This window comes from Parasteatoda tepidariorum, chromosome 10, assembly GCF_043381705.1.
Source record: "Parasteatoda tepidariorum isolate YZ-2023 chromosome 10, CAS_Ptep_4.0, whole genome shotgun sequence".
Taxonomy (NCBI): domain Eukaryota; kingdom Metazoa; phylum Arthropoda; class Arachnida; order Araneae; family Theridiidae; genus Parasteatoda; species Parasteatoda tepidariorum.
In genome coordinates this window covers 66,139,143-66,158,941 of record NC_092213.1, presented here as the reverse complement: position 1 = coordinate 66,158,941, position 19,799 = coordinate 66,139,143, and the positions used below count along the sequence as shown (strand labels likewise).

Sequence of the window (19,799 nt, the reverse complement as noted above, 5' to 3'; positions counted from 1 at the left end):
TATATTATATTATATTATATAACAGGAAATTTCTAATTTTCAGTCGAACTATTATCTTTCATTCTTCTTTAAACTATTTCTAAATGCCAATCATGAAAATTTGAGAAATGATTTTGAGTAATAGAACAATATAATGGTTTTAGTAAATACAAAAATTGTTTTTTAAAAATAAGAAATGCATTTAATAGATCAACTATTATTTTAAGATGATGATGTTATTTTAAGATGATGTTATATTAAGATGACGAATTCTCGCCAGTTGTATATTAATTAAAATGAAATTACAATTTTTATTAATCTAAATATTTTTGAACTAAGTAACTTTTATTTCAAATCATATTAATAATTTGAACTTTTATTTAATTTAATTCAAAAGGTCTCAAATTGTTTAAGAGAACTTCAGACATATTATTCTGTTAGAATATAACACCAAGAAACATTTTCAAACACTCTTAAAAAGCTGTACTTTCACTTTATTTTCAGCACTTTTACTTTATTTTTTCATTTTTTCAAAACAGTTTTGTTGTTCATATGTATAGATACTTTTTAAAAGTAATTTCCTTTTGTTGTTTCATTTATGAAGAGCATCAATCAATTAAATTTTGCTTTTTCTTATTCTTGCTGTTATCTGATGTATTACGCAACTAATTTTCAAAATATAACGGGGAATCTTACATAATTTGCTTATTTTTCACGTAATCTAGAAAGAAAATAATCCAAAAACATACTAATTATTGCCTCAAATAGCGATCGCTCAGCCAACGGTAATTTTAGATTTTTCATTTCTTAGTCTTAATACTTCAATTTTGGTAACATGAGCCTCAACTTCTATGGGCAGTTCCCATCTCAAACTTATTAGTTATTTGGAAATTATTCTTTCCTTCTTTCACGAAAGTTTCTGCAAGAATGAAAATGTAATTTGAGCTTGGTGTATATTTCGCCTTTTCTCATGGAAGTTTAGAAAGTAATTTTTAACTCAGTGCCAGGTGTTTCTTTTAAAAAGAATATATTTAAAAACTAATCAAACCTTTGAGGAAAATCATTGGTAATTTTTCTTGAGAATTACATAGATAAAATGGAAATCATTTTGAAATGAGGAAGATTTAAAATGTGTTTAAAACACTGTTTTGAAAGCGTTTAAAATTATGAATGAAACAAATACTTTAAGCGTGTTTAAAATGTTATATTAAAACATGTCATAAAAATAAAACTGTATAGCAATTCTTCATCCATAATTTGCATTAAAAATTTGAAAAATCAATTTTTTCTGCATTTTGTAATTTAATTGCAATTTAATAATGATAGTGAAAATGTTTTTTTTAAGTAGAAATGCATGAAGGAAAAAAATTATTTGCCGCAAAAGAAGTATAATTTATGACATTAGTTTAATAAGTAAAAATTATTTTTGTTTTATATTTACATTGTATTGTAGTAAAATCAGACCTAATGAAATTAAAAATAATGAAATAATAGATATTATGTCAATTGAAATGTAATTGTGAACTTCGCATAAGATTAGTTTGGGGATAAAGGTTCCGTAAAGACTTTTAATATACAGCGTAAATAAACTAAAATGTCAAAGTTTAATTAGAAACAAAAACCGAAATTAAAAAACTAGATTAAATTAGAAAGTTCTTTTTGAAATTTGATTTCATGAGAGCACTAGTATTAAAACACTTTTTAAATACACTTTTAAATAAATTTTCAAATTTAAAATAACTAAATGTACTAATGCTTACTAAATGTACGTTACTAAATGTACTAATGCTTGCTAAATGTACTTTATGTATTATTGATGTAGTATTAAATAACTATTTTCGGTACTAAATTTATTTATTTTAAAGACGGTAACCATATAAATTTTTGCCCTCGTTAAAGTCAAATGAAATTTTCTTTTGACCATTTTAATCAAACCTCATATGTTTTTTCTGGGAATGGAACATTTTTCTAATATTCTAAGAGGAAAATTAGAACTTTAATTTAACTTAATTTATCTAGCGAATTTGCTTCAGCAATGATATTAATGCCTAAAAAGAACTTCGATAATTTGAAATTCTGCTTTAACTCCCGTAGAAATACTTGAAATTTGTTTACGTCTAATATCTGAGAGATAGCTTTGTAATTAGTTGGAATGTAAATAAATTCTAAACATCTTCTAGATAAAACTCTTTTAAAAATAGAAAATTCTGAGCGAATTACATGCAAAAATGACTTTAACTGTAATGAGTTTTCATCCAGCTAGAACGGAAGGGGTGGATTGTTTTAAATTTATATCTGAATACTTATCTGAGACTAAGAGGAAAACACCTGGTGAAAATATTTGGTTTGTAGACAAGAAACCCATTCATTTCTTGGAGGTAAATGGCCTTTCATAATTAAGGCCAGAGATATTTTGGAAAACATTTTTGTAGAGTTTAATAAGAAAACAGAAGAAAAATCAACAACTGCACAATACTTATGAAACTAAGCGAGCTATTTTGTATCTTTTGAAAAATATCCCTATTCAGATTTTGATACATTTACGAATGGTTTGAGTTTATGAGGTTGTATCCATTTAAATATTTATTTAAAGCTGTTTTTCTATAGTGGAAATGGCAAACATTTCTATAATATTTTTTTTAAGAGGTATCAAGTATTGAGAGTAACAGTTATAATACCAAAATGACAAAAATCATTGTTGATAAAGCTGCTGAAAATTAAAATACTGGAATAGATTGATATTCACTCTAATTTAACTCCTGTAAATTTTATTTTATATTATAACCGTCGTTGAACAGCAGATACAATTTTTGGGTTTACGACTACTAATGTTCAACTCCGTAGCAATGTAATTTTGAATCCAATCCAGAAGACAAGGGAACTCCTGGACCAAGTATTGGAAGAAATTTGCCTTCGTGAAGGTCTTTTTGATAGAACTAAATCACATTTGCGTTGCATGGGGAGGAAATCTACGAAAACCTCTCACGGTTAGACTGACCGCAAGGGGACTCTAACCCATGATCCGTCTACCACTGAGCACTGTCAGCACTGTGATCGGTGCAAGCTAGATGCAGAATTCGTATCGACCATCCATCGCTGGGATTCGAACCTGGTTCACCTCATTGGAAGGCGAGTGCTCTATACCCTTAGCCATCACGGCTCAACTCTTGTAAATTGGAAATTTTTAAGAAATTAACTTATGTTTTGACTGTTTTTTTTAAATCTGAAGACGACCAGTAATTAGAGTCATGCATGAAATATGAATAATTAAAAATGTTACAATTTATTCTCACCAATTCTGTTAGGTTTCAGATAAATTTTTTCCTCTTTAACTATATATAACGAAAATATATTAGTCATTTTGATAAGCAAACAAACGTGCAATGTTTCATTTACAGCTCTACCGAAAGACATAATTTTACTTCAAATTGCATAAATATGCAAAAGACTGCATCTTTTTTTTAAAAAAATTTACCAGAACTTTTAAAACTATATTAAGATTGATTGCAAATTTTAAGAAAAGTCAAGGTCAGTTTTCATAATTTTAATTTTTTTTTAAATATTTATTTGCTTAAAAAGAAATAGGTATCTCAAATTTCTCTAAAAGTGTAATTTCATTTACATTTTACTGATATTTGTATACAATATATCATAAAATAAAGTTTTACATCATATTTCTTGATAATTGAAAGTATCATTCTGCAGATGAGTTTTAATTTTTAATAGTTTTTCGAAGCAAAGAAAATTAAAAAATATTGAATTGTGCTCTTTATCTATTAAAGTAAAATATTTGGAATCGTCTTGGTCATCGAATGACAATTAAAACCTTATACTCCTTTAAAACATTTGCTTTTAATTTCTAAAATCTATAAAATCAGAATTCAAAGAACTTAAGTTTTTTTTAAATACAGTGTAATAAGAGTTATAAAATAAAAGTTATCAAACCAATAATTATATACGTACGTTATTGCAGCCTGAAAGTTATAAAGAACCGCTTTAGTAAAAAAAAACAATAATATAATAAACTTATGCTGTACTCAATATATTTATTTGCAACATATGTTAGAACATTATAAAATGTAATTAAAACTTTATTTTTAGTTAAAGTGATCCTAAACTAATTCTTATTTTTATAATTGGAAATATTTTGAATTTAAATTCTTTTAAAAATAACGCTATAACAACAGTTTATTACCAAAAAATAACGTAGTTTCTTCATATTTTATAAAAAAAAAATCTTAAGTTTAAAAATTGAAAAACAAAATTGCAGAAAAGAGAAAGTTAATAACCTCTTTGTTAAAAGAAACTTAATTTTTCTCTCTCTTTTATTATTAGCATATCAAACGCATATTTTAGCAGTGAATTATTTTACTTTTATAATTTTTAAAGTTTTACAATTTTAAAGTTAATTTTAACTTATTTCTCTCAGAAAATGTGATATGATACAATTATAAATACGGTTTCAAAGCTGAATTATGAAAGCAGTAGTAAATGTTTAATTACAGTGATTAATAATTTCACAGCAAATATTACCGCAAAAATGACGGTGTATCAGACTTTTTATTCAGTAAAATTTTATGGTAAATGCGGATTTCATTGTAAAAAGAATTGGCACCCTAAGTGTGTTGGTACCTTTCACCTTAATTTAACTGGAAATTTTTACAGTGCATGCTATCTTACGAATTTGTTTTAATCTTAGTAATATGTTGTTAAACTGTATCTTCCTTCCGTTGAAGTTGAATTATATTGTTGAGCAATCGACTTCAGGAAAGTTTGATTTGAGCAATAATATGGTTAACGTGGTCTGAAACTTTTAATATTATAGAGCATAGGTTCACAAATATTTTTTGAAACCCTACACACTTTTCAAGACAAAAACTTTTCAACGGTCTCTTTAAAGAATTAATTTTTTTTTTTTTAAAGTTGTTTAATATTTTCTATATGATACACTTTTGATCCAGCCAATAGATTGGTGACAATACTCATAGATGTATATGAGACATATGTCTTGCTTTAACTTTTTATGGCAAATTTTATGAAACTTTATTTGAGTAAGGTTTCTGAGTCATTTTATAATAATGAATCTAAAATATAACTTTAATTTAAACAAAATAATTATTGATTAAATTACGCTTTTTATGAAGGTCTGCGAAATAAAAAACATTTTGATGAATCTAATCAGTCAGTGTTTTCCCATACATTCGGAACTGAGTAAAATATATTTCAAAATCAATTCTACCTAGGTTAGACTTTAGGGAGTTATGTGAGCTATAATAAAACAAATTATGACATAAATCTTAAACTATCTTAATATATTCCTCGGAAATAAGAAGCACAGAATTTAGAAACATTGTTATAAATTCTAAATAAATGGTTTGATTTTTGGAAAGTGTAAAAAAAATCGCATAAATTTCTTCCAATGTTATATTTTTTGGTCTCAAAATTAACAGTGCTGTTTGCATTAGAGAAGTTTTTATATCATCTTTTAATCTTCAAACCTTTATTTTTAAAATGTGCAATATGCAGGGATCAAAATTTGAGAGATCCTTTGAAAAAAAAAAAAACGTTAATTAAATAGTGTGCTGCAGATTAAAAAATATGTAATTTTTTGTGAATTGTTACTGAACTCTAGCCTCATTGCCTCAAAAGCTTAGCACCCACTTTATCAATTGAGCAAAATCATTCACAAACTTTCGCGTGTTACCAAGCAATCAGGCGAAAATGACTCCGTTTGAAAATAATAAAGTTGCCGTATCATTCAATTTTTATATTACATTTCAAGGTTTCCTGTCACAAAAGCATGATATGATATCAAAGATGCGTTTTTTATTTGAAAAAAGGAAAAATCCTATGCAAATGAGGCAGAATAGAAGCGCTCAGTTGGAAAGATTAATCACTGAATTCGAGCCATTTATTTTCATTTTTAGCAATGACGCTTATTTGTTGCCTGTGACGTGGCATCTTATGAGGATAAAAGAAAACATAGAGAAAAAAATGGTTATTAATAAATTACAGTTATTTAATTCCTTATAGAGTTATATTTTATATAAAACTATTCCTTAGATTGCATAATATACGAAAGGTGGCTCAAACTATCGAACTTAAGCAGCAAAGTTTATTTAAAAAAAAAAAAACGATTTCGAAATTAACATTAACAGGGAATTGTTAATTTAACATAATGACAACTAATAAAATATTATTTTATGAAATTTATGAAACTCCACATGAGTAAATCCAGTCATGATTTAAGCTATAGTAAGTGATTTTAGTTAGAGCAGCACTTACATTATTAGCCTATAGGCTAATAATCGGCTGTTGTGATAGGATGGATTCACAATTTCGTGATGGTGGCAAGGTGGTCAGCACTTTACACCAGTTGTCTTTCCAGACAAATTGGTATTGATCGATCTAAAGATAGGGTGGTTGCAAACCGTCATTGGGTATAGAACCTGGTCTTTGACAATGACAGCTCAGTGCCTTAACCAGGGCCGGATTAACCGGGGCCCTAAGCCATTCAAATTTTTGGGACCCTTAGATTAAAATTTTTTTCTCGTATATATTTTTTATTTATTCAAATATAAGAGTATTTATACAAAAATAAGTTATAATAAATTAAATTTTACCTTATTTTATTAAATTAGAATTAAAAAATAATCAGAACATTTTGAAAAAATTTGAAAAATCTTTGATTTTCTTAATTTTTTAAAATTTATTTAAAAAAAAATCCATTTTAAGGGGTCCCAGGTCATCGTCTGGCCTAATGGATAATCCAGCCCTGGCCTTAATCACCGCATATTTAATAATCACATATTTAAATATCTCCAGACAACAGATGTGTCGTCGTGTAATTCAATAAAAACCACCCATATATTTTAAATAAAAATAATTTCTGCAATACGAGTTACTATAATTTATTGTAAGTATCACAGAACTCAACAAGCCATTGTCATTAACTGTGTTAAAATTCATTGAAAAGTCTGTAAAATAAAAAAAAGCGAGTTTTGCAGTAAAAAATCTGGTAGGAAATCGGAAACGGTTTTTTAACGAATTTCACTACTGGGAGAATTTATTTAAAATACCGTGAAATTTGTTTCCTGTACGATAAGTTCTAAATTTTATACGATAAGTTCCAAGTTCTAAATATTATACGATAAGTTCTAAGTTCTAAATTAATGATTCTGGGTTTACATTGCAACGCAAAAATAACTTTACTTAGTCTTATGAGCATCATATCTTACTATAATAATAAATTTTAATGTTGCTGAATAACGAGCATGCTGGCGGCTGTTTAATCCCGAGTATTGAAAAAGATTATACTTTCGGTAAAATACTACATACTAGGTAGTGTTTCACTACATGAGCTACCTTTGAGTTTGATGTAGCGGAACATTTTGTAAACACTTTGGTGCAGAATAGTTACAATCATTTTTAGTGTTTCGATGCACGAAAATTTGGTACAGCGTAGGAGAGCAAAATGTCACGAAACGGAATCTTTCTTACGCATAATATTGAAGGAGGAAAATTTAGCAAGTACAAAATATTGTGACACAAAGTCTTTTAATGGATGCAGTATACACCGAAGAGCCATTACATTATGACCACCCTGCTAATAACATGTAGGACCACCTTTAGTCCTCAAAACTGCTAGCATCCGCCGTGGCATTGATTCCACAAGGTGCTGATAGGTAGTCTGAGGTATCTGGTACCAAGCGCTCACTAACTGGTCCTGCAATTCCCTTACATTGCGAGGGGGTAGCGTGGCAGCACGAATTTGGTTTTCCAAGTAGGACCACAAATGCTCTATTGGATTAAGGTCATGTGAATTTGGGGGCCAAGACAAGACTTGAAAGTCACTGGAATGTTCCTCGACGATTCGACCCTTATGACATGGTGCATTATCCTGTTGGTAAACACCAAGCCCCGCAGGAAAAACTGTTGTCATGAACCTGGTCTGCAACTATGTTTAAGTAGCTTACAGGCGTCAGGGATTGTTCTATGAGGATTATGGGTCCTAATGTGCACCATGAAAACATTGTTCCTGGGCGAGAAACCACGAAAACCTGGGCGAGCCCATTGTTATAGATGGAGAGTGGTCATAATGTAATGGCTCTTCGGTGTATATATAATATTTTAAATTCGATCGTAAGGAAGTTTCATCCACACTTATATTTAAGTGTTTACTGCAAAGAAATCTAGTTCAAAAATTAAATTTATGTTCATAAACTAAAGAAATTTTAAGTTACATTGAAAATCTCCAAAACAACCCTCTCAGACGAAGTCTTAACGAAAATGAACACTTGAGTTTTATTATGTTGGTTTCTGGAAGTAAAAATGTCGTTACATAAAGAACGAACAAAAGAAAATATAAACAGTCAGTGATAATTTTGTCGTTAAGTTGAAGAGGTGAGTAAAAAATAGCATTTCAATAAGACTTTTCGCACAAGTGCCATTATATCAGGCTATTTTACGAACACTGTTTTTTTTAACCTCTCAAACGAAGATAATTTTTTTGAAATTTTAGGGAATATAACTTTATACAATGTTTTTAAGTAACTTAATCTTTCTTTTTTCTGAAAATACAGTTTGACAATGCAAGGATACCTAATAAAATCATGCCACTTTTGAAAATAAGCCGAACCACAGATTTTGTTGAATAAATAAATTAAGATTGGCAAGTTGATGTGTAATTTTTATTTTAAACTTTTACGAAATATTAGAAAACAGATAAATCATTTTCTGTTTAAGTTGTTTCTACTTTGAAACATACAGCAATAAAATATTTAGTATATATTCAAATAACAAGACGCAAATTATTCATAGAAATTATACATTTTAATGAAATTTCATAAATTAGATGAGGAAACTTATTCATTAAAGCAAACATTTATGACTTATTCTGAGAGTAGTTAAATTTTTACATTACACAAAAGTTAATTACAATTGAAAAGTCTTCAGAATAATAACAATATTTCTGAATCGCATCATCTTTTATTCTTCATTAAATAAAGTTCCTTTTAGAACGAAAAAAATCAATAACAATTCGGTGATAGTAAATGTTCTAAGACATTAAGAACTCTATTTACATGACATCACAGTAAAGACACCGGTAGAACTCTATTTTTACAGCAGAATTATTAGATAATTTGCTAATTACGAAATAAAGGGAAGCAAACAAAATGGGAATATTTTCATTTGTGTTTAACATAATAAAAGCTACGAACAACTGTAATTATCACAGAAAATCCTTAAAATTATCATTTTTAAATCGGAATAAAAGACATTAACAGTAGGTGAAAAGGAAAAGATGAATTTCGCAATAAAAAAATGAAGTTTAATTGTATTTGGCCAAGTAGTTGTACTTGAATAATTTGAGATTGTTTGAAAATGAAACTTTATTGTATTGTTTTTAAGCTGTTTTAAATTTTTTTAAAATCAATACTTACTAATCGCTTTGCCGTCGGACTAACCGTGAGAAGTTTTCGAAGTTTTCCTCTCCATGTAACAATGATTAATCCAGAAGTACTCTTGTCTTACGGATTGGGTACAAAACTACAAGGCGATGGAGATGAACATTGATAGTCGTAAACTCATAATCGGATCGGTTATTCAACGGCACACCGTGGAACAAAAATCATTTTTCGCGGTCAAAAATAAAAAAAATCTCAATGTGGTTTTTTTGTAGTAAAATGTCCAAGGAATATGAAGGTGTATTTTTTTTTTGGTTTATTAATGGAAATAGCAATTAAATAGAAACAATGTTGAAATAAAAAAAATTAAATTTTTCAGTTAAATTTTTATTAATATGATAAATCCTTATAGTAAATAAAAATATTAAAACTATGCATGATTTATACATAAATGTATTTCTAAGATATATATGAATTCATTATTTAATATAAATACTATTAAAACCAGAGCCATTTCCCTATTTCTGCCCTGTACAATGAAATTGTAACTTTAGGGTGCTCTATAAAAAAAGCCTTACGTTGCCGAGGTAGAAAAAAAATTCTACATTTGTTTGGTATATATACTCAAGAACTAAAAAAAAAAATTAGCTGCGGATATTTGCGAAGTTGGCTGATATGTCGATTTTTATAGTTCATGTCATTTTTATAATAATGATTTTCTTATACCTACAGGGCTGAACAATCTTGTCATTTTTTTAAATTGCTGCTTAAATTTTCAAAATTTCGTATATCTAGCAAAATAGATTCATTATTTTTTTTAAATTCGATAATCGAATATGTAATTAACAATCTTAAATATTTTGATTCAATTTATTTAGTTTAAATTTGTTTTGATAAATATTTGTGATTTTACATCCCTTACTTTATTTATTAAAATTATTAACCACAAATTTGTAATCAAAGATCTCAAAAACTACTAGTAAATAATTTTTATTTATTTATTTACAATTTTTTCAATAATCATCCGCCATTTTGGATCTGCCATTTTGTTTTTTTGAAATTTTGACTTCATATTTGAAATCAGCGACCCAAAAAACCTATAGGTGATCAATTTTTAGAACATTGAAGTTAATTTTCTAATTTTGGCCGCATTTTTCTGATTTCGTCCCACTGTGCAGCAGTTATAAAATAAAATATAAAAAAATATTTAATAAAGTAATTATTATCTGTTCATATAAACTAATTTTGTTCATAGGAACTAATTGAAATAAAAATATAAGCAGTATACTAAAAAGCAGGATTAATGGAGAATACTAATCCATTTAGAGAGGAGAAAAAAATTGCCAAATTGTTATTGGTGTCAATGATGCTTAATTAATTTTTGTAATATTTTCTTATTTAAATAAAAAAAATTGTAAACTATGTATTAAGAACGAAATTAATGGAGAAATGGTACCAATTCAATCAAGAGAAACATAAAATATCGTCATACTATTATTGGCGCCAATAACGCGTAATTAATTTTAGTTGTTGTTGTTTCTTATCCTCTTATTGTCTGACGAAGTCAGAGAAGATCCAGTAGGTTGATTAATTTTAGTAATGATCTGTACTGGTATTGAAGTAATTCGCGCAATTTTAATAAATACCAAATATACTAATATAGGTGCAGTTGGCATACTTGGCGTCTATAAAAACCGTATTAATACTGTGCAGTCTTAAAAGAGATAGTTTAGAGAGAAGTTTTTACGGGCTTTTGAAAGGGATAAGTACCAGAGAAAATCACTTGATTGTGGTAAAGCTTGATTATGATGAGTTGACCTCGACCAACAGCATCATGCTAAATGATACTGAATGGAGTTAATATTTATTTTGATAGGATGAAACACTGAAAACGTGTTTTTTTTTTAAATCTAATAACGTAAAGCCACCAATAATTACGGAAAATAACATAAATTTAAAAAAAAATTGAATTATTTTTGCTTTATTAATTGTTTTGGTTTATTTGGCTTTATTAATTGTTTTAAAGTTTTGTACATGATTTGATAGTGTTATTCAATACCGATTTACTGATAGCTTACTTTTTTACATCAAGAACAGTTATTCGGCTCAGCTAGTTATAGAGTGCAGAGAACTTTACATTCACGATTTGCGTGCTAATTCAAATCCTTAAATTTTTTAGTACTTTTCATCGGAATTCTTAAGAAATTGCATTTTTATTTCACTTTTAAATAATATTTTAAGTAAAATAAAAATATTAAACTTCTTTTCGATATCTATGTCTGTACTTATTACTATATATTTAAAGTTTCTTTTAAATATATATCTTAAAGAAAACATGTTAGTAACATTTGAACTTGTTAAACGTGACTAACATGTGTAAAAAATGAAAAGAATTTTTAAATATTTTATTTAAACAAAATAAATCTCACATATTGTATTTTATTTTCTCCTCAAATAGTCTTTATTTATTAGAATTTAAAAATATGACAAAAATAAATAAGTGTCTTCCCTAATATTTGACCATACTAAAATGTAAAAATGTTGATTGAGAAATTTAAAATATGATTACGAGTGAAAGTATTTAAACATAATAAATTAACTTTCACATGCTGTTTCGTTTCAAGCACAAATAAGTTTTCTTCTTGAAGTTCAAAAAATGATAATTTTTGATATGAACAAGTGTTTTACCTAAATGTTGAGAATCTTAAGATGAGAGGATTTTTAGATTTGTGGTTTTGAGAATATTTAATCATTATAAATTATAAATCATATGCTTTCACCTACACAAACAGCTATTCTCTTCTGAGTTTTAGATATATACGATTTTGAAGTAAATAAGTTTGTAATATTTTAACATACTTCAATGTTATACCGTTCAGCAGATTAAAATATGGTTATAAAACGAGATAAAATGTTTTAAAATGTTTGTAAATATGTTTCAAAATAACAAAATTATTAGGAAAATGATTTTTGAAGTATAATTTGATTATTAATTTGAAAAAGTTTCCTTCCGCAAACAAAAATAAAAAATATATCGATTATTAAAATTGAAAAATAACATTCATGCGCAGACGATTTAATATTTTCTGCTGTTAATTTGAAAAAAAAAAAAAAATTGCGCAGACGAATTTGAAAAAACTATATTTAAAATTAAAGAAATTTACGCATAATAAATTATCTCTCATATGTTTTCAAGTTCAAATTATGTTTTTCTTTAGAATTTTAAACAAATAAATTTTTGAAGTAAATAAGTCAAAGATTATTCTAGAATAGTCTATAAACAAATATTTCTATTTCTTTTACAAATCTAAGTAACCAAAACGTAATTTCACTTACCTTTAATTTGTGAATTTCTCTCATTAATGAATCTATCTTTTTATCTCGAACTCCCACTTCCTTTCTCAATTGGGATACATGCCCTTCTGCTTCCCTTAATAGGGATTCCAAGTTCGATACTTTTTCTTCCAATTCTCTTACTCTCATGTCCATTTCGAACGAGTCACTCTCCGATTCTTGCCTTTCCTCTGAGCGGCAAAAACTCACACTGGATCCACTCCCCATACAAGCACACACTTTTTCACGCTTGATAATACAATTCTAATTTTAGTGTAATTTTGTTTTTCCACACCTGAGTTTGTAATCACTTTTAACGTCAGTTGAAAAAAGAATTATGGGCTTTGCTTCGAAAATGAGTCAGTTTTTCGGAGTAAAGTACGATCAACTCATTTTTTTTTTACTTTTCCTTCAAAACATTCGGCGTTTCAAAAAAAAAAAAAAATCAGGTGTTTTTTGAAAGAGCTCTTTTACAAAGCAATGAATACAGCGCAATGTTTAAAATGATTTTAAACGGGCATTTTAAAAAATATGTTTTAAAATGACAAAATTATTAGAAAAACGATTTTCGAAGAATAATTTGACGATTAATTTGAAAAAGTTTTTTTCCGCGAAGAAAACTAAAAATTATATCGATTATTAAAATTGAAAACTAACATTCATGCGCAGACGATTTAATATTTTCTGCTGTTAGTTTGAAAAAAAAAATTTGCGCAGACGATTTAATATTTTCTGCTGTTAATTTGAAGAAAAAAAAATTTGCGCAGACGAGTTTGAAAAAGCTATACTTAAAATTAAAGAATCAAACACCTTATTCGATTAATGAAAACGATTAATTAATAATATTTCATTCTGCTAAAAAACCTATAATTTTAGAAATTTCAATAGTACATACAATTTATCAGCCATTAATATACAACCTGTAGTTTTAAAAACTATTACCAGCGTGATTTATTAAGGCATCATATGTTCCAAAAACATTATTTTTAAAATAATAATAATGCACACAAATTTGTCTGTAACCTTATCTCTCCGTTACTTTTCGGGATCAAACTGAGAAAAAGCAGATAAGCAAACTTTTAGTTCGTTTCTTTACTATCAAATGAACTTTTGACTAGCAGACCTTTTTATGTCATCGACCTCAAGAAAATTTTAATTCTATGTTTTTATTGGAAATAAGCAGAAAAGTATGTTTAATCGCTGATATGCGATGAAAAATGTGTACAAGTTTAGATAAGTTATATAAAAATTTGATCTATGCAACTTTATTATCACTTGAAAAAAGTTAAAAATAGATATCTGATTTTTACTTATTTCTAAAGTTCTCAGTTTTATTTATTATACAATATAGATTTATTTCTTTTCCTACTAATTCATGGTCATAAAAGTACTATTTGAGTAAAACCAAATAAAGACTTATTTGATGATTTATGACTGCTCTTCCTTGTTTGAAAGATAAAATAAGATTTAAAAGAACAAGTAGAACAAATTGAATTAAAAAAATGATTAAAAATAATAGTCAAATAAATTATAATATACTTTACTGTGATCTTAAATATTTTTCATTAAAAAAAAGATGCGTAATATCAAATTTTACCTAAATCTGGAAGAAACGGCCTTTTATAAATCTTTTATCTTGGAAGTCGTAACATCAATTTAATCAAAAATATTTATCAATTCAAAAATTTTATAAAAAAATATTAAAACATTTTTTACGATGCATTTAAATAAACTGTATTATTTCTTGATAACTGCAAGGAAAAGACTAAATTTCAGTGAATGAATCGAAATAAACAAACACCTTAACATAACGGCTTCAAGCAAAGCACATAGTTTGTTTACGTTCCAACAAGCGGTGGAGAAGTTTCACTCAAAAGTTTCCTGCTGATACTTCAGAAAGTAAGATGAGGATAAATATTTTATTTTTACTTGTTCCTCAAAGCGACGATAGTGCCATCTAGTGGAGTGAAATTTCTTGTAGGTACACATATCATTCAATTTTTATTTCTATTCTTAGTTAATGGAGATTCTTTTGTTTAAGGAATAGCAATTAGAATTTAAATTCGAAGAGGAACTTATTGAAGCATGTTTCTGAATCTGAAATTTTTTGTTACGAAGTACAGGGGTATGTTTAATTTCGAGCATGGACAAATATATCTTATTGGTAATTTTTTGTACAGTCACAATGGAATTAACACAAAAATAGTTTGGATTTGTTTTTGTTTAGCAGATTAAGCATATCATTTAGATAAAGCATATCATTTGTTAGGTTTAAATAAGTTTTGCATCAGATAAATAAAGTATATAAAACTTTTTCCCGAACATAACAGTTTTTTATTGATTTCTTTTAGATATATCAGGAATATTTTGATATATCAAGAAAGATATATCAAGATAACCAAAGGATTATTCTAACTATAAACGTATTTTTTATTTTTTATTTAAAAAGTAGTTTTGAATACAGTCATAACCACGTTTTAAACTGGACACTTTCAACAGTGGATACTTTAATAATATAACAAATTATCTAATTCCATCGCAATAAAGGGCATTAAAATAAAGCTTTAGAGTTATCGTAAGATTTAAATTTTTAATGTGTTGTGCAGTAGTTTGAAACGAATTATGCATAATACTCTTTAAAAAATTACATGTTAATGAAAAATTTAATATTGGCATAGGTTCTGATCATAAACTGATCGTGGTTTAAAGTGATGCAGCATGTGAAAACTCCCGTAAAGTTTTAAGAAAAAATAAATAAATCTATAGTTGCAAATTGTAAAATGTTCACTTTTAAGCAAAATATTCATTAAACACAAGTGAAAGGACGTATTATATAGTCCAAAAATTATAGTTTTTATTTATAATTCGAAGTAACTTCAAATTTCGGTAATTTTAAGTTAGCCGGGCGCAAAATTTAGATCTCCGCCAACTATATTTTTAAAATATTTTATTTCATTTATTTTTTGAAGCACATAAAATTTTTTTTAAAAAAAAGTTTAAAACAAAAATACTTGAACTTGAAAAATACTTGCACCCTGAATAAAAATTACCTTAATTTCTATTAGATTATTTCAATTGTTTGCTTTCATTTAAAAACCGTATTCTTTTAAATTAATGTAAAAGTCTTAAGAAACTTGATTTTCATGTTTTCGATAATATTTGTTTTCGAAAACATGAACAGGAAATTTAATTGTTTTATTTTCAGTTTTTTTACTTTAAATATGAAAAAAAGTTGGAAATTTTATTTTGTTTATTTATGTAAGCTTTCTTATATTTATCTATGGGCCCATTGAATTTTTTTTCAATTTTTGATGATACTAAAAATTGAAAGTTGTAATTGGTTCACTAAAGAGAGATCGAACAATGTCCTTGCAATAAACATTATGATCCTTTTCCCATCCAATTCAATGAATGTTAGACAAACATTAATCAAATTGAGAAGCAATTTATATTTCATATTCAATTTACACATTGCATTAACAAAAATATTGACATTTGCACGATATTTTTTCATTTGTTTTCCTATAAATAAAAATTTGAAATAATAATTGAAAAATTTCGTAACTATTTTCCGCAAAATTGATTTAAGAATGGGAAGTTATTACAATAACTTATAAAATATATGAGCTTACAAAGAATATAAAGCTTAAAACTGAAAGCATTTGAAGCTATATGTACGGAAAAATATGTAGTGGAATTTCCATTGATTTGTCGCACATATAACATTAAATAATAATTTTTCTTTCTAATAAAGAGCTTTTTTATTTCAAAGTAATCTCTTAATTATTCTCTTAATCTCACTGTAATCTTAGCCAAATTAGTCCAAACTAGTCTGCGATCTCAATGCAGCCAGACAGATATAATTGTTATCAAAATTCATCAAATCTATGTGGAGTAAAATTTGCAGGTATAAAGTCTTTAAACATTGTGTATAAAATTATGCATAAAATAATGTTTAAATTTAGGATAAATTGTATAAAATAGTACTAATAAAATGGAATAAATACAGTTAAGTCTGTTAGCAAGTAATAGAAAAAAAATTTTTTACAGTTAGTTCTTAGCGGTGTTCTTCCAATTCAACTTTTTAATTTTTTTGGGAAACAAGTTTAGCGATGTTTTTAGAAAGATGTATCATCGTCCCCCCTTTTTTTAGTTACTTTCTAAAAAGAAAATTTACGAAGGTAAAATATTCTGAAGGTGCTGTAATAATATGCAGCACCCGCTGCCTTTGTGCTGAGTTTCTGCCTTTAGGTATATCGCCAGAGTATTAACTTCCTCTATTTTCGTCCGATTACATACAATATTTAATAATGAATGCAATATCATTATAAAGTTATACTCCGTTGCAAGTTAAGAAAAGACCATTGTTGTAAATGGTCTAAGTAATCATCCACAATTGCATAGTTCCGCTTTATTTCATTATCTAATTTTTTAAATATGCTCTCAAAACAATTTAAAAGCTTTTAAAAGTTAGACACATCATACAGATATTTAATTCGTGCTATCTTTTACTGTATAGATCACCGAATTACTGAAAAAAGTTTATAGTTTCGAAGTCTTACTGGAATCCTACATTTGGCGACGTATTTCGCGATAAATAAGGAAAACATTCTATCTTGAAAAAATAAACAAACAAATTATATGACGTTGCAAGAGCATTTGATTTGATTGAACCACTAAAAATGGAGGTCCTATGCTGACATGCCCTTAACAAATCAAATGTGAGTTAAAGAATTTTTATTTACGTTTCACTGATGAAGGAAATAATATGTAAGAAGCAATATTTATTATGCTGTCATGAATTTCTTTAAATTAGAATAGAAAAACGTACATTTGTTACGATCATTGGATATAACTTTTATTGATTCTTATTACTTGTTAATTGATCATTAAATAACTTTTCTTTTCCTTACTTCACACGATTTAAGAAAGAAAGCAAAAAGGGAGGCCGCGCAACGTCGTTTCAAGAATTAGCGATGTTGATATACGTTCGAGCTAGGAGCTTGGCATCCATTTGGCTTATACTTAGATGCAAACTAGTTCTCTCCATGGAAATAATGTTTTTTTCTTAGCTTGCAACAGAATACATAGTATTTTTTAGCGCGTTTTTAGCTTTTGATTATTTAAATAGCAAACTTTGGCTATTAAGATTTTTTTTAATAGTTTCACCATTTTGTTAAAGCTTAACGGAAACAATGTAACTATGTTATGTTCAATGCAATCTAATGGTATAACACATGCTTATAAATTACGAAGCAAATTTTATTTTAGAGATAGGAAATATTATATATATCTTTAAAAATAGAAGTCATTGGCAACAAGCACTTATAGTTTCTCAAATATATTTGAATTAGCTAGTATTTATTATTTATTTTTCCTTTAATCATATAGGCTTCAGGTATAAAAATTTTATATAGTGTTTAACTAAGTTCTTATAACAAATAAGCAAGTTCTTATAACAAATAAGCAAGTTCTTGTAACAAATAAGCAAGTTCTTATAACAAATCCTGAAATCTGATATAAATAGATTATAATCTATTTATATCAGATTTTAGGATTAATTAATTAGATTAATTAATTTCACTGAAATAATAACTTTTACACCATTTTTAATAAAATAAATCTTATCTTTTAATAGTTATTTTTTAGCTGACTTTTTTAAGTGTTTTATCTTGACATACGCTTCTGAAGCTTGGACAATGACAAAACAGGAAGAAAATTGTATTGCAACATTTGAGAGGAAGATTTTGAGGAGTATACTTGGTGGTGTAAATGAAAACAATGACTGGAGAAGGAGATTTAACTTTGAACTGTACAAGATTTATAAACAACCTGATATTATTAAATACAAAAAATAAATAGAATGAATGGGATGACCCACGTGATTCGAATTAATGACGACAATACAATAAAAAAGATACTACTGCTTTTTAGACCCACTGGGACAAGAAAGCGGGAAGGCCGCGGTTGAGATGGGCTGACTCAGAGGAGTCTGATCTTCTCGCAATTAATGAAAAGAATTGGAGATCAAAGGTGAATCAGCAGTCGTCATGGAGAAATCTTCAGAGGAAGGCATTGGCTCACATTGAGCTGTCTGGTCAACTATGATGATGAGGATTTTAAGTCCAAAATTTTTTATTACACCAGTGACTAATTTGTGGCACTGCGCTATCTGATTAAGGATATTCTCAGAGCTACTAAATCTCATAATTACAACTCACACATCATATCCTCGTGAATAAGAAGCTAAATGCGGTTTTTAAAATTATTAAAATACCCATTTTTATTTCTTAAATATTTGAATTTACTCGCTTTTCAAGCAAGTATTGCAGCTCCTAGCTTATCCAAAGTAAAAAAATAAAAAGTTTCTTTTAAAAATGTAGTTTGCAGAATCACTTTAAATTTTTTGACATCAAAATGTGTATTTTAAAGCTCTAAGAGAAAACGAAAAAAAAAAGTAAATAATATAGAAACTTTAAATAAAAAAAACAAGCATAAGACTCAAAGCTCTTCACTCGTGGTAAAGGTTTTAGAACTCAACTTTCAACAAAATAAACACCCATCTTTACTACTCATTTTTAACAAAACACACATATTTTTTAAGTAAACAAAAAACACTTTTTAAACTGAGATTTCTCCTTTGATACTTCTTTTTATCGTATACGGAAATAAGAATTTGATACTGTTTGATATTTAAACATTAAAAGATGAAATACTACTGTTACATACAACATTATATCTAATCGTGTTGAAACTAAATAAATATCCACAAAATAAAAGCTGCAACCACACCAGAGATTAGCAAAAAATAATTCGCGTCAAACAATCCATGTGCTACTGAAATTAAATCATTTTGCTCCAATGCATCAGATAATATATATTTATCTTTCTCTTAAAAGTAAGTACCTATACAGACGTTTTGATTTTAAGGTACTTTATAGGTCTGATAACAGAATTAAATTGAAGTCTTTTTAAATACCCTATTAGTTTTGATCATCCCTGGGGCATTTACCACATTCCTTGTCAGTACGACCTTTGCTACATTGGACAAACTAGACGCGATTTGAAATTTAGGCTTAA

The 19,799-nt window shown here is 27.3% G+C and overlaps 1 protein-coding gene across 1 annotated transcript in view; it reads right to left on the bottom strand.

The window, feature by feature from the left end:
- Positions 1–14,613, bottom strand: part of LOC107441858 (cGMP-dependent protein kinase, isozyme 1) — an 86,505-nt gene extending 71,892 nt beyond the window's left edge. The window contains exon 1 of the mRNA XM_043052455.2: positions 12,723–14,613. Coding sequence (XP_042908389.1) covers positions 12,723–12,947 — 225 coding nt within the window. The 5' untranslated portion in view covers positions 12,948–14,613. The remainder of the gene's footprint in view (positions 1–12,722) is intronic.
- Between the last annotated feature and the right edge of the window lie 5,186 nt (positions 14,614–19,799).